This window comes from Acomys russatus, chromosome 5 (assembly GCF_903995435.1).
Source record: "Acomys russatus chromosome 5, mAcoRus1.1, whole genome shotgun sequence".
NCBI lineage: Eukaryota > Metazoa > Chordata > Mammalia > Rodentia > Muridae > Acomys > Acomys russatus.
In genome coordinates this window covers 27,498,497-27,511,060 of record NC_067141.1, presented here as the reverse complement: position 1 = coordinate 27,511,060, position 12,564 = coordinate 27,498,497, and the positions used below count along the sequence as shown (strand labels likewise).

General features: G+C 51.2%; 1 protein-coding gene across 1 annotated transcript in view; it reads left to right on the top strand.

Moving 5' to 3' along the window:
• Positions 1-11,945, top strand: part of Pacs1 (phosphofurin acidic cluster sorting protein 1) — a 129,622-nt gene extending 117,677 nt beyond the window's left edge. Inside the window, exons 12-24 of the mRNA XM_051145876.1 lie at positions 816-931; positions 1,072-1,207; positions 2,267-2,371; positions 2,729-2,835; positions 3,449-3,603; positions 3,764-3,874; positions 4,416-4,518; positions 4,946-4,988; positions 6,886-6,928; positions 7,146-7,281; positions 9,591-9,817; positions 10,931-11,050; positions 11,146-11,945. Coding sequence (XP_051001833.1) covers positions 816-931; positions 1,072-1,207; positions 2,267-2,371; positions 2,729-2,835; positions 3,449-3,603; positions 3,764-3,874; positions 4,416-4,518; positions 4,946-4,988; positions 6,886-6,928; positions 7,146-7,281; positions 9,591-9,817; positions 10,931-11,050; positions 11,146-11,261 — 1,518 coding nt within the window. The 3' untranslated portion in view covers positions 11,262-11,945. The remainder of the gene's footprint in view (positions 1-815; positions 932-1,071; positions 1,208-2,266; positions 2,372-2,728; positions 2,836-3,448; positions 3,604-3,763; positions 3,875-4,415; positions 4,519-4,945; positions 4,989-6,885; positions 6,929-7,145; positions 7,282-9,590; positions 9,818-10,930; positions 11,051-11,145) is intronic.
• Positions 11,946-12,564: the final 619 nt, after the last annotated feature.

Below are 12,564 nucleotides of genomic sequence, written 5' to 3'. Positions count from 1 at the left end.
AGGCTACACAGAGAAACCCTGTCTTAAAAAAAAAAAAAAAAAAGTTTTTATTTTAGAATCTTGAGTAATTTGTAAAATTCATTCCTCAAGGAATGAACACTTTAAAAATCTGAAGGGTAGGCAGGCAGATGCAAGTAGGTGAGCAGGTCCTGATACACTTAGAAAGCAGTACTTCAAGACGGGTTGGGGTGTTGACTTTGAAAGTGATCTAGGGGTCAGGGTCGGCTGCAAAGGCCCCCTGAGCAGGGCAGAGCTTTGGGTGTGTTTGAGTCACATCTCTGTGTGGTTGGAAGACAGCCTGGACTAGCAGCAGGACGATCTGAAGAAGGGAATACAAAGTTCTTAACCCAGAGGGTGCAAGGAAGAAGTGGGCCTGAAAGAGCCAAGGAAGATGGGATGGCTGCTTTCCAGATGGGAAGGAAGTGATTTCAAGGCTCTGGGGTGAGGTGAGGAATGTAGACAAGAACTTTAGAAACACAGGCCCCGCCCTAATGAGAAGCTAAAGGGATGCAGGCAGCGCTGCCTTCACTAACCTGGAGACGGCCTGTCATCAGTCATTCCTGCTTATGCTGATACACTATTTATAGACCTAGAGGGCAAAGGTGGATGGGAGCACATGACACCCAGCACAGTGGGAATGAGACTTAGACACTTTCCTCTTAGGACGCGATAAGTTAGAACCCTGTGTGCCACTCACATGCTTCCAGGACAACGGCGATCCTCCCAGTGAAGATAGATTCTAGCAGGACTCTGTAGAAGCTCCTGCAGCGTCATCAAGTAAGAGGTAACATTCTTTGCCACCTTTCTTGTGGCAGGAAATCACTGACCAGGACATGTTTGGAGATGTGAGCACAAGTCTGGTTGTACCAGAAAAAGTCAAAACTCCTATGAAGTCCAGCAAAGCGGATCTGCAGGGCTCTGCCTCCCCCAGGTACGCCAATGAGGAAGGACTCAGGCAATGGCAACGGACCTACAGCCATACTCAGTACCAGCTACATGTGGGGAAGAGTGGTGGGACTATTGTAGCTTTGGAGTTGAAGGGCTGTTTAACCCATTCCCTGTTGCCATCAGCAAGGTGGAGGGGACGCACACACCCCGGCAGAAGAGGAGCACTCCCCTGAAGGAGCGGCAGCTCTCCAAGCCCCTGAGTGAAAGGACCAACAGCTCTGACAGTGAACGCTCTCCTGACCTGGGCCACAGCACACAGGTAATCTGGGTTCCTGGTGAGATAAGACCCTGCCCTTGGACTTCATTTGGGTAGAGAGAAAGGAGGATGTTGGCTCTATTCTGAGATACATAAGTTAGAGATGTGGACCACACTTGTTATCCTCTTGTTTGTAGAATTTGGGGTCCAGTTGAGTGGTGGTACACAGGGACAAGAACAAGAACTGTTGGCATTGCTCCCCTGTCAGTGAGCTGCCATGCTTATTCCAAGCTGCTGCTGCTGCTGCTGCTCCTCCTCCTCCTCTTCTTCTTCTTTGTATTTTTTTTTTTCCGAGACAGGGTTTCTCTGTGTAGCCTTGGCTGTCCTGGACTCCCTTTGTAGGCCAGGCTGGCCTTGAACTCACAGTGATCCATCTGCCTCTGCCTCCTGAGTGCTGGGGTTAAAGGTGTGTGCCACCCTGCCCGGCTTTATTCCAAGCCCTTAGGCTGCTCTCAAGCCTGAGGGTAGTTGGAGAAGATATGAGCAGACCTGGGGAGTGTATTCTCACTGTGACATTGGTGTCAGCCAGGGGAGCAAGCCACCCGAACTGGTTATTGTTCTCCTAGAGTGAGGCAGCCAAGTTTCTCTGATAAATATTATGGAAGGACAAGGTTGGGGTGGTATGGCTTCCTGAATTTGATGTTCACACAAAGCTGCAAATGAACCTGAGACTAGAATAGCCGACACCTAGGGTGAGGTATTGTCCTTCTGCTTAGCTGCTGTTCCTGAAATACCTTTGTTCCCTGGGACAGTGGACCCCACATGGTGCCTGCTGCTACTCATTATTTTTCTCCCCGCTGCCCTTGCTGCATTCTCCTGCTAGCTCACCACTCCCAGTCCTCTGCCCTGCTATCCTAGAACCATGCCCTTCATATGAAACCGCCGCTTCCCGGCCCCACAGGCTTTCCCCAGAACAACCGTTGCTGTGACTTTAATGCCTGGTGTGTTAGTGTATTCTCCAAGGACACTGATCTTCCTCCTCCTCATCTCCATTTTAGTGTGCCAGAAGTTCTGTCTGTTCCCACTCCCCGGGCAATGCCCAACCAACACTTGTTCCCACAGATTCCAAGAAAGGTGGTATATGACCAACTGAACCAGATCCTGGTGTCAGATGCAGCCCTCCCAGAAAATGTCATCCTGGTGAACACCACAGACTGGCAGGGACAGGTAGAGCATTGAGGGTCAAGGGGTGGGGGTTGGGGTTCTACAGATGCTCCCAGTGTGTGACCGGAAACATCACACAGGGAAACAGGAGAGTGACTTCATCTGCCATCTACTATCTGCCTAGTAAGACATTGGTTCCAAGGATGCCTGGACATGGCTGACATTTGGAACCCTTAATCCTCTCCATTTCACAGTCAGCATGTTTCCAAGGGGTCTTCTGTGCCCTTTTTTTTTTTTTTTACACGTAGCTGGGAAACGTGAAGAGGGGAGGGGCTCTGCAGCTTGCTTGGGGTCTTGTGCCTCTCAGTACCTGTGGGTGAATGGTGTGGCTTACCTGTGTCCTTGCTGTCCTCCCCCCAGTATGTGGCAGAACTGCTCCAGGACCAGCGGAAGCCTGTTGTATGCACCTGCTCAACAGTGGAGGTCCAGGCCGTGCTGTCTGCCCTGCTCACGAGGATTCAGCGCTAGTAAGGGCTCTGGCTTCTCTTCTTACGATGTTTTGTGGTTCCTCTACCTCCTCTTCCCATCCTGACTTCTAACAGGCCGGGAGGCTGCAGCTCCAGCTTGTACTTGGAGACAGGACCAGCGGTGGCGCTCCACGCTCCTAGTGGAATGTCAGCTCCTGGGCTTTCTGCCCCACCCCCTCCATGCCCTGGACTCATGCCTCGCTTTAACTCGTCTCACTTTTCTCTTAAACCTATGACAAAGAAGAGAGTCCAGGGTTCTAAAAATATCTTATATTCCTTCCCTTATGTTAACAAGGTGTTTGTTACTGGAGAGCCTGTGTTTACCTCTCCAGGGTCTCCTTAGAGAGGCCTAGTACCCCGTCCCATGTGACAGAGCTAAGAGAGCCAAGGTGTCTAGGCCTGGGCTACCTCCAGGCCCCACAGGCAGCTCTTCCAGCTTCTCCCTTAGTCTCAGCCTTCTCCTGAGCATACTGTCGCTCGCTGCCTCCCTTGTCATTTTGTTTCTTGGCATGCTTCCCCTGTAGTTGGAAATGCATGAAGTCAGAGTTTGAGGCCTTCCCTGCGCAGGACCCTGAGACCTAAGTATGGTGTGTGTGCGCCCCTTTCTTCCCAGCTGCAACTGCAACTCATCCATGCCGAGGCCAGTCAAGGTGGCAGCTGTGGGCAGCCAGAGTTATCTGAGCTCCATCCTGCGGTTCTTTGTCAAGGCCCTTGCCAGCAAGACCCCGGACTGGCTGGGTTACATGCGCTTCCTCATCATCCCCCTAGGTAAAGTCCGGCAGCATTCAGGAGACCTCTGTCAGCAGACCCGGTTCCTGCAAGCATGGGAATTGGTCAAGGAAACTAAAGGCTGGACCATGGCTGGGGATAGCTGCTCCCCCTACTCTACCCACTAACGTTTTATTCTTGCTGGTTTTCCCTCTGCCAGGTTCTCATCCAGTGGCCAAATATTTGGGCTCAGTAGATAGTAGATATAGCAGCACTTTCCTTGATTCTGCCTGGAGAGATCTGTTCAGTCGCTCAGAACCCCCAGTGTCAGGTAAAAACCCCTAAAAGGGATCCCCGAGAAGGGAGTCTTCTGGGCTCTCCCATGCAGCTGAAGAGAGTGGGGAGCCACCTTCTTTCCTTTCCTGTAGCTCCCACCCTCTTGCCCACGGTACAAACCCCTTTCCCAGTTGCTATTCATTGATGAAGGGGTGTGCTATGTTGCCCTCTCCTCAGGATAGCTTCTGTATCTAAAAAATAAGGAGGTCATGTGGCCGATGTATGGCCGGCTCTGCTTAGAAAGATGATGGAGGGAAATAGAGAGTGCCACTGATGAATTGCTTGTCGACACTCGAGTGACACTGTACCAGCAGGTATCCCTGCACCTTGCACTGGTGGTGTGAGCACCTGCGTATAGCCAAGGTCAGGGAGGGGGGTGCGTTGGTTTATGATCCTTTGATTCATGGCCAAGAAGATCTTAGAGTCCTTCCTTTACCTCAGCTCTGAGGGTCCTGGCTTGGGACTCAGGAGGGCCTCTCTGAGGGGCTGTGGGGCTGCACACTGAAATGGACACATCCCTCCTGTCTTTTCTGCAGAGCCGCTGGATGTGGTGGGGCGGGTGATGCAGTACGTCAGTGGAGCAGCTACAACACACCAACTGCCTGTGGCCGAAGCCATGCTGACCTGCAGGCATAAATTGTAAGTCTAAGGTTGGGAGTTTTCTTTAAAACAGACTGGGAAAGTTGGAGGAACTTTGAGTCCTTTCATTTTTCATATTTCCCTTTTCCACAACTTCATTTTTTATCAAAGAGGCCCTAGAGGGTGCCCATGTCTTTTACAGCCTCCATGCAGGAGCGCCCCCCACCCCTTTGCCTAGGCCCTCACCGGCATAGGCATCGGTTGCTTTCCTCCCTAGTGATTGAAATCAGTTGGCAAGTGTGAGCAGGATTGTATGCACTCTGTCCCATGCTCTCCACTTTGTCCTCAGTGGGTGGCCGCCCTGCAGTGTGACAGAAAGCAGTAGCTTGTGTTTCTGACCCCATTGAGCAGGAAACAGTATGGGAAGCTTACTTGCCCAGCGCTCCTGCAAACCCACTAACTGTAAACCTTTCCTGTTTCCCAACAGCCCTGATGAAGACTCCTATCAGAAGTTTATTCCCTTCATTGGTGTACGTACTTGCTCCCTCCTGGCCCCAGCCTCCCAGCTTTCTTGCTTTCCTTCCATACAAGAAAAGGCTGTGTGTAGTGACACGTGCCATCAAATCCAGAACTCTAAAGGCAGAGACAGGAGATCTCTGTAGCTAAGGCTGGCCTTGAACTTGTGATCCTGCCTCAGCCTCATAAATGCTACAGAGGGACATCTTTCCCAAATCAAGAACTATCCCCAGACTAGTTCCTGGTTTCTGTTGTCTATCATACCAAGCCCTGAGTTTGGGGCCTTGGACTGCTGGAGCTCACTCCACAGTGAGCCTTCTCCAGACTGAGGGAGGGGAAAGTGGCCTCAGAAATAGTGAAGCATATCATTCCAGAACTTGCTACTTCACAGGGATGGCTTTGAGGACGAGCCTCTCTGTTGCAGATGTATATATTAGTGAGTTAGTGAAATTCAAGTGAGTTTACCTTGAAATATGGGAAGAACTTTATTGATGCTTTTGGTGTCAAGTATAGTGGCCTTCTGTTTTTTGTTTTTTTGGGTTTTTGGTTTTTTTTTGCATTTGGGGGGGTTGTTTGTTTGTTTGCTTTGTTTTGCTTTGTTTTGTTTTGTTTAACAATGACAGGATTTCAGGAACCTAGCAGTTCCAAAGACTCAGAACACCCTAGAGCACCCTACCGGTGCTGAAAACTAGTCAGTCACTGCCTACTTAACCCTTGGAAAACTCCCAGAGCTGTATGGCAGTCCAGAAGCCTGGCTGCCACCCAGGCTGGCAGTATATCTGCTGCCTTCATGAGACAGGATGTGCTAATATTTTCAGCAGCCATAGCTCAGTAACAGAACACATACATAAGACCCCAGAAAAAAATGAATTAACCACAAGAGCTAGCAGCCTGCCAAACTGCCAGGGGAGCTAGGGAGAGGGTAGCTATATCCAGGAAGCCCCAGGGTATTGATTTTGGACCCATCCTACAGATGCCACCAAAAAAAGACACATGGTCTCTGCTGTAGCAGCCCCAGCCCAACCCTTGGTCTCCAGCCCAACTGTTCTGGGTAGGCTGGTTCAGGTGCCAGGACACAGGACCCTACCTGTCATTTAGAACAGAGAATACAATAACCAAGTGCCTCAGCTATCTTTGTTTCTGGCCACTGGAGGGCCCCCTCCATCTTCTCCAGAATTCACTGAACATGTCAAATTCCTGAGACATCTCCCAAGGGTACTTCAGATCCCAACCCAGGAAAGTGGAAAGAAGAAAAGTTGTGTCTACACCATCAGTTCACTTGCCTTAACATGGAGCCGAGCCAGCTTTGAGATAATACTTATTCCAAAGCAAATATTCTTTTAGAAACAGACAATCAGGACACTGCCTTCAGTAGGCTCTGCCCTAGTCCCCAGGAAAGGCCACCAAATCTCATGGGCCCACCTCATGGGACTGGGCTTCTTTTCTTTCTTTCAGTTTTATGGTCCCAAGGATAGAACCCAGAGCCTCTTTATATAACCAAACCTGTGAACTGCTCTTTCTTTTTCTTTTTTTTTTTTGGGGGGGGGGCGGGCGGGAGGAGCGTTGGTGAGATGCGGAGGTGCATTTTTAAAAATCCTATATTGTTCCCGATGTGTAAAGATTTTTAGTCATGCTAAGTGTGGTGGCGCACACCTGTAATCCCAGCACTCAGGAGGCAGATCACTGTGAGTTCGAAGCCAGCCTGGTCTACAAAGAGAGTGCCAGGATAGCCAAGGCTACACAGAGAAACCCTATCTCAAAAAAGCAGTGTGTGTGTATGTGTGTGTGTGTGTGTGTTTAGTCATTAATAAAACACCATGTGGTCATAGCTGTGTTGCTGGCCATCTGTTAGCAGTTGGATTGGAGCTGGCTGCCCTGATGGAGGACCTAACAAAAGTCCCTTTCCTCCAGGTCGTGAAAGTGGGCCTTGTTGAAGACTCCCCGTCCACGGCAGGTAAGCTAGAGTTCTTTTGCTTCTCTGAGTGAGGTTTTACTACTCCGGTCCTCTGTGCTGTAATTGGCTGAGTGTGCGCAAGGAAACAGTTGAATGGGAAGACATCAGTTTCACTCCCCAAAGAAGCCCTAGGGGCCCAGGAGAAGGAAAGCTCACCTCCTGCCACCAGCAGGTCAGGTTGACTGCCTTTGGCCAACTGTGTTTGTCCCTTTGACAGGTGATGGCGACGATTCACCTGTGGTCAGCCTTACTGTGCCCTCCACATCACCACCCTCAAGCTCAGGCCTGAGTCGAGATGCCACAGCTACCCCTCCTTCATCCCCATCTATGAGCAGTGCCCTCGCCATTGTGGGGTAAGGCTCTTCCCCACCCTGACTCCCTTCCCAGGCATGGTATGCCAGCACAGCACAGCCATGCTGGGTAAGAGCACGGTCTGGCTTAGATTCCAGAGACAGATCATAAGGCAACTAAGACATTGAAAGGAGGTTTAGTGAAGTTTGATGGTTCTTGCTTTCTCTGCTCTTTGTAGGGTCAGCTGGGACTATGTTGACAGAGCGCTGTAAAGTATTATTCAGGTAGCTTCCCATACAACTTCCTAGGACAATGGTTCTCAATCTGTAGGTCATGACCCCTTTCACAAGGTTAGAAAACAGACATTAGCCAGGCAGTGGTGGTGCATGCCTTTAATCTCAGCATTTGGGAGGAAGAGGCAGGTGGATCTTTATGAGTTCAAGGCCAGCCTGGTCTACAGTGTTAAGTTCCAGGACAGCCAGGGCTATTACACAGAGAAACCCTGTCTCAAAAAACAAAACAAACGCCGGGTGTGGTGGCGCATGCCTTTAATCCCAGCACTCGGGAGACAGAGGCAGGTGGATCACTGTGAGTTCGAGGCCAGCCTGGTCTACAAAGTGAGTCCAGGACAGCCAAGGCTACACAGAGAAACCCTGTCTCAAAAAACCAAACCAAAACAACAACAAAACCCCACAGATGTTTGCTTTACAGTTCCTAAACAGTAGCAGAATTACAGTTATGAAGAAGCAACAAAAATAGTTTTATGGTTGGAGGTCATAATATGACAAACTGTATTAAAGGATTGAAGCATTAGGAAGGTTGAGAACCACTGTCCTGGGGCTTTAAGAAGCATGGGATTGGGAGTGAAAGATGCCTGGGTTGTGGCATCATCCTATGTGCGCTAAGTTGACCTGGGCAGGTTACTGAACTTTAAGTCCTCCTATATGTGGAAGTGAACTGGCCACCTCACAGGGATATTCTGAGGCCTGAGTGGAACAGTGTCAGTGTGGGACATGCTTCTGAGTGGCAGCTTCTATATACCGACCCTACTGAAGCCCCTGGAGCTGTAGCATCCAGTGGCTCAGATTCTGGGTTGGACCTGCAGTGCTGAGATGGGGAAGACCTTGTAACTGTGAGTGCAGGGAGTTGTGGGAGGGAGAGTGTTGCTTTAGAATCTCAGGTTCAGGGAGATGGCCAGCAAGCTGTTTTTCTGCCATGTCTGAGGAAGGTGTCATGAGGGTAGAGGACAAAGACTTGAGGCAAGAAAAGCTGGGTGTGGCCAGGCACAGAAAACAGCACCTTCACTCTTTCTTCAGTCTTCACCATCTCCTTTCCTGATAGCTCCCAAGAGGGAGGCATTGCCAATGGCTTTTCAGAAGTGCCCATGACAGGATCATAGCTTCTGAGGAAGGCATGGGCCCTGGACCTGTTCTCCTTACATTTCCTTTTATGGTTTTCTACTGTCATGGAAGACACAGTTTAGGAATGCAGCTGCATTCTGCCTGAGCAACCTAGTACTTCCAGGCTTCCAGGAAGCCTGTGCCTTCCTGTTTCATCCACTGCATAAAGGGTTTCTGTCCAGCTTGGATTTGAGGACCATGGGACCAGGCTCTACCTTGACCTCTTTTCTCATCCAATTTAAACTTGTTTTTTAATGGAGCCACAAAAATGAGGCAGAAGGAAAAGTCAGATGACTTTCATAGCCTGGGTAACTATTGTGTCTGACGCCTCCTTTCAAGAAAACACTCCATTTTCCCCAGGAGCTAAAATTACCACTCAGCTGAAAGTGTCATACATAAACAAAAGTCAGGGCAGCACCCATTGGTTCCCAAGGTGGCTGTGAAGCCATGGTGCCGCTTCAGCCCTGCTTGCTGCCTTTCTCCAGCCACTTGCCTGCTTGTGTGTGTGCACATGTGTTTGTGTATATGTGCACTCTTTCACAGAGCTTTCTGCTCTGATTCCCTCTTTTTGTGACAGTTTTGGTTTTTCTCACCATAATGTGGGCTTTTGTCTTCTCTTGACTTTGCTCTCAGATCACCCCAGTTCTCCACCTCCACATGAGCAAGTTCTGCATGACTAGAGGAAACAGCTGGCTGGCCTTCCTCCCATCTCCTGCTTTCAAAGGCAGTCTCTTCCATCCCTCAAGGGTCCATGTGGTTAGACTGAAGTCAAAGCCAACATGTTTTCTTTTTTTTTTTTTTTTTCCGAGACAGGGTTTCTCTGTGTAGCCTTGGCCATCCTGGACTCACTTTGTAGACCAGGCTGGCCTCGAACTCACAGCAATCCGCCTGCCTCTGCCTCCCGAGTGCTGGGATTAAAGGCGTGCGCCACCACGCCTGGCTGCCAACATGTTTTCATTTCACTTCTCCAGGAGCCCAAACAGTCCATATGGGGATGTGATTGGCCTCCAGGTGGACTACTGGCTGGGCCACCCCGGGGATCGAAGGAGAGAAGGTGACAAGAGGGATGCCAGCTCAAAGAATACCCTCAAGAGTGTCTTCCGCTCAGTGCAGGTTTCTCGCCTGCCACATGCAGGGGAAGCCCAGCTTTCTGGCACTATGGCAATGACTGTGGTCACCAAAGAGAAGAACAAGAAAGGTAGGCCAGGGCAGACCCCGCCAGCCTCTCTTCCAAGCCCCTGTCCGGGGGTCTGGAGCAGAATCTGCTTCTGGATAGGATACATGGGCAGCCTGGGGCCCAACAGGCAGCTCTACATCATCTAGAGGACAAGGCCACTGCCTTCAGAATGGATGTGGGATGGAGAAGGCCACCTCCGTGTCCCGCCTCCATGGCCGCCATAACTTTAGAACAGAACATTCATAGCCAGGGATGGAAGCCATTCCAGGGAGGCTCCAGGAGCAAAAGATACGATTGTTTTTTAAAAATGATAAGGAGCTGAGCATGGTAGTACATATCTATAATCCCAGCCTTTGGGAGGCTGAGGCAGGAGAATTAGAAGTTCAAGGCCAGCCTGTCTACATAATGAGACCTTACCTCAAAATAATCACACACCCACCCCAAAAAAGTAGAGAAAAGAATACAGTCTTACCTGGACAAAGGGGTAGATTAGAGCATCAAAGGCGGAGTTGTAGAATAGTGGTCAGCCCTGTCTTCCCAGAGAGTGACACAAGCATGTCTACTAACAGATCACTGCCTCAGTAAACAACTAGAACACTGCAGCTCCAGATGTGCACCTGCAGCCTTATGTCCTGTGTGACCCCAAATCTGGGTCTACAGGAGCCCCCAGGCAGCTGCACCAGGCCTGCAGCCAAGCCCACCAGACTGCCTTAGGGACCTGCCAACAGCTCAGCAGGGGCATGCCCTGCCTTACCTCCTTCCCAGAGTAGAGCCAGCCGGGAGTACTGGCACATCTGGTGGAAGCAGTGCAAGCACCTGCCACTTGATCACTCCTCAGCCACTGCTTTGGTGACCCAGAGGCAAGAGCCTTGCCCCAAGGTGCCCCGAACACTCCCACTGGGAGACTTGGGAGACCATCTGCCCCCAGGGCCTCACTGTACAGATGAAGACAGGCCCAGGCAGAAGTGCAGAATCTTAGGCAAAGTGGCAAAGGAGTCCAGAGTTTTTCCTGGCCAAGGCCAGGAAGCGTGGAGAGCAAATTACCTCCCCAGCAAGAAGGAAGCAGATGGAGCTGGGGAGAAAAGGGGTGGCTGCTCCTCAAGTCTCTGACAAGTATTCCTGCTCCCTTTACAGTGCCCACCATCTTCCTGAGCAAGAAGCCCCGGGAAAAGGAGGTGGATTCTAAGAGCCAGGTCATCGAGGGCATCAGCCGCCTCATCTGCTCTGCAAAACAGCAGCAGACTATGCTGAGAGGTATGATAGCAGGCAACGGAGGGAACCACATCCTCCCTGAGGGGCAGGGGCATGGATTTAGCTAACCCATAACCTTTGTGTCCCTGTCACCCCAGTGTCCATCGATGGAGTTGAGTGGAGTGACATCAAGTTCTTCCAGCTGGCAGCCCAGTGGCCCACTCATGTCAAGCACTTTCCAGTGGGACTCTTCAGTGGCAGCAAGACCACTTGAGACCCTGCCTCCCAACCACTCCGTCCTGGCACTGCCACCCAGCCTCACCACCTGCAGGCAGGGGAAGGCCAGCAAGCCCCGGCCCAGCCTCCCTTTCCCAGCACTGGGGTCTGCCTCTACATGCCCAGTCCTGAAGGACACTGCCACTGGGGATGCAGCCCTCCCCTCTCACTGCCCAGCCCATCTCTCTGGACTACCCTCCTCCCTCCTGTTCCAGGCCCAGAGCTGGGTGGTTCTGCTTACTGGTGCCCATCATCCCTACAATTGAATAATCTGGGCCCCTCCTTCACCTCATTCACCCCCTGCAGCACTGGCTCCCTTTCTGGAAATGAAAAACCTGGAGTCGGATACACAGCGAGACAGCCCAGCACCTACTGTAGCCTGGCCACCAGGCTCTTAATTTCCAAGGCTCTGTTGCCTGTTGCTACTCACCCTGCCTTCCTCCAGCAGGGCTGGGGCCTCCTACCATTCCTGTGACCTCACCTGCCCCACAGCTTCCCAGTCTCTCCCATGCATGAGTTCCTGACACCTCAAGTACCTTGAATGTCCTGTGTCCTACATGTTTTTTTAGTTGTTTGGGTAACTTGTCCTGTGCCCAGGTCCTATCCTTGAGGCTCCTCCCTCTGCCTTCCAGGCTCACACCTAATGTAGCTCTGTGGTTTCACAAGGTAGGAGGCAGCAAACACCCCCCCCCCCGCCCACCCACTCATCCATCAACACACACATCTGTGACTCTTATCTAACCATACGTCTCCGTTTCCCTGTGTCAGCGTGCCTCCCCTTCCCTGCTCTTGTCTTCCCACTTCCTTCATGGCAGGACAACAGAAAGAGGCCCATCTCCACCAGGTCTCCCTTCATTGCCTCCTTCCCTCTCTCAGCCATAGGTGGATCTCAGCCTCCTCATCAGTGTCTTCATGAGAGGCTGAGGACAAGGGACAGGGCTGGCCCAGCCCCCGTGCCCTCTGGCACCTCCAGAGCTTCTCTGGTGCCTTCCGCTGCTCCGTAGCAGTGTGGCACAGAACTGCACCTGGAGCATATTTTTCTCATTCTTCACATCCCAGACTCTTCAGTCCTTCCCACTGCCCAGCCCTACTGTCCAGAGCATCTCCTGGGCCTGAGAATAAACGAGGTGGGAAGACTGGGGCCATGTTGGGTTTTTCATTCAATAAACTGGTGATTTCTTACCAACTGCTGTGGGCTTCTGCCCCTCATTATGTCACTGCAACCATCGACCTTCAGCAGACACGACTCCACTCAGAACAAGCCAGAAGTGCAGGTGGAAGGAGTAGACTTGAGTGTTGCC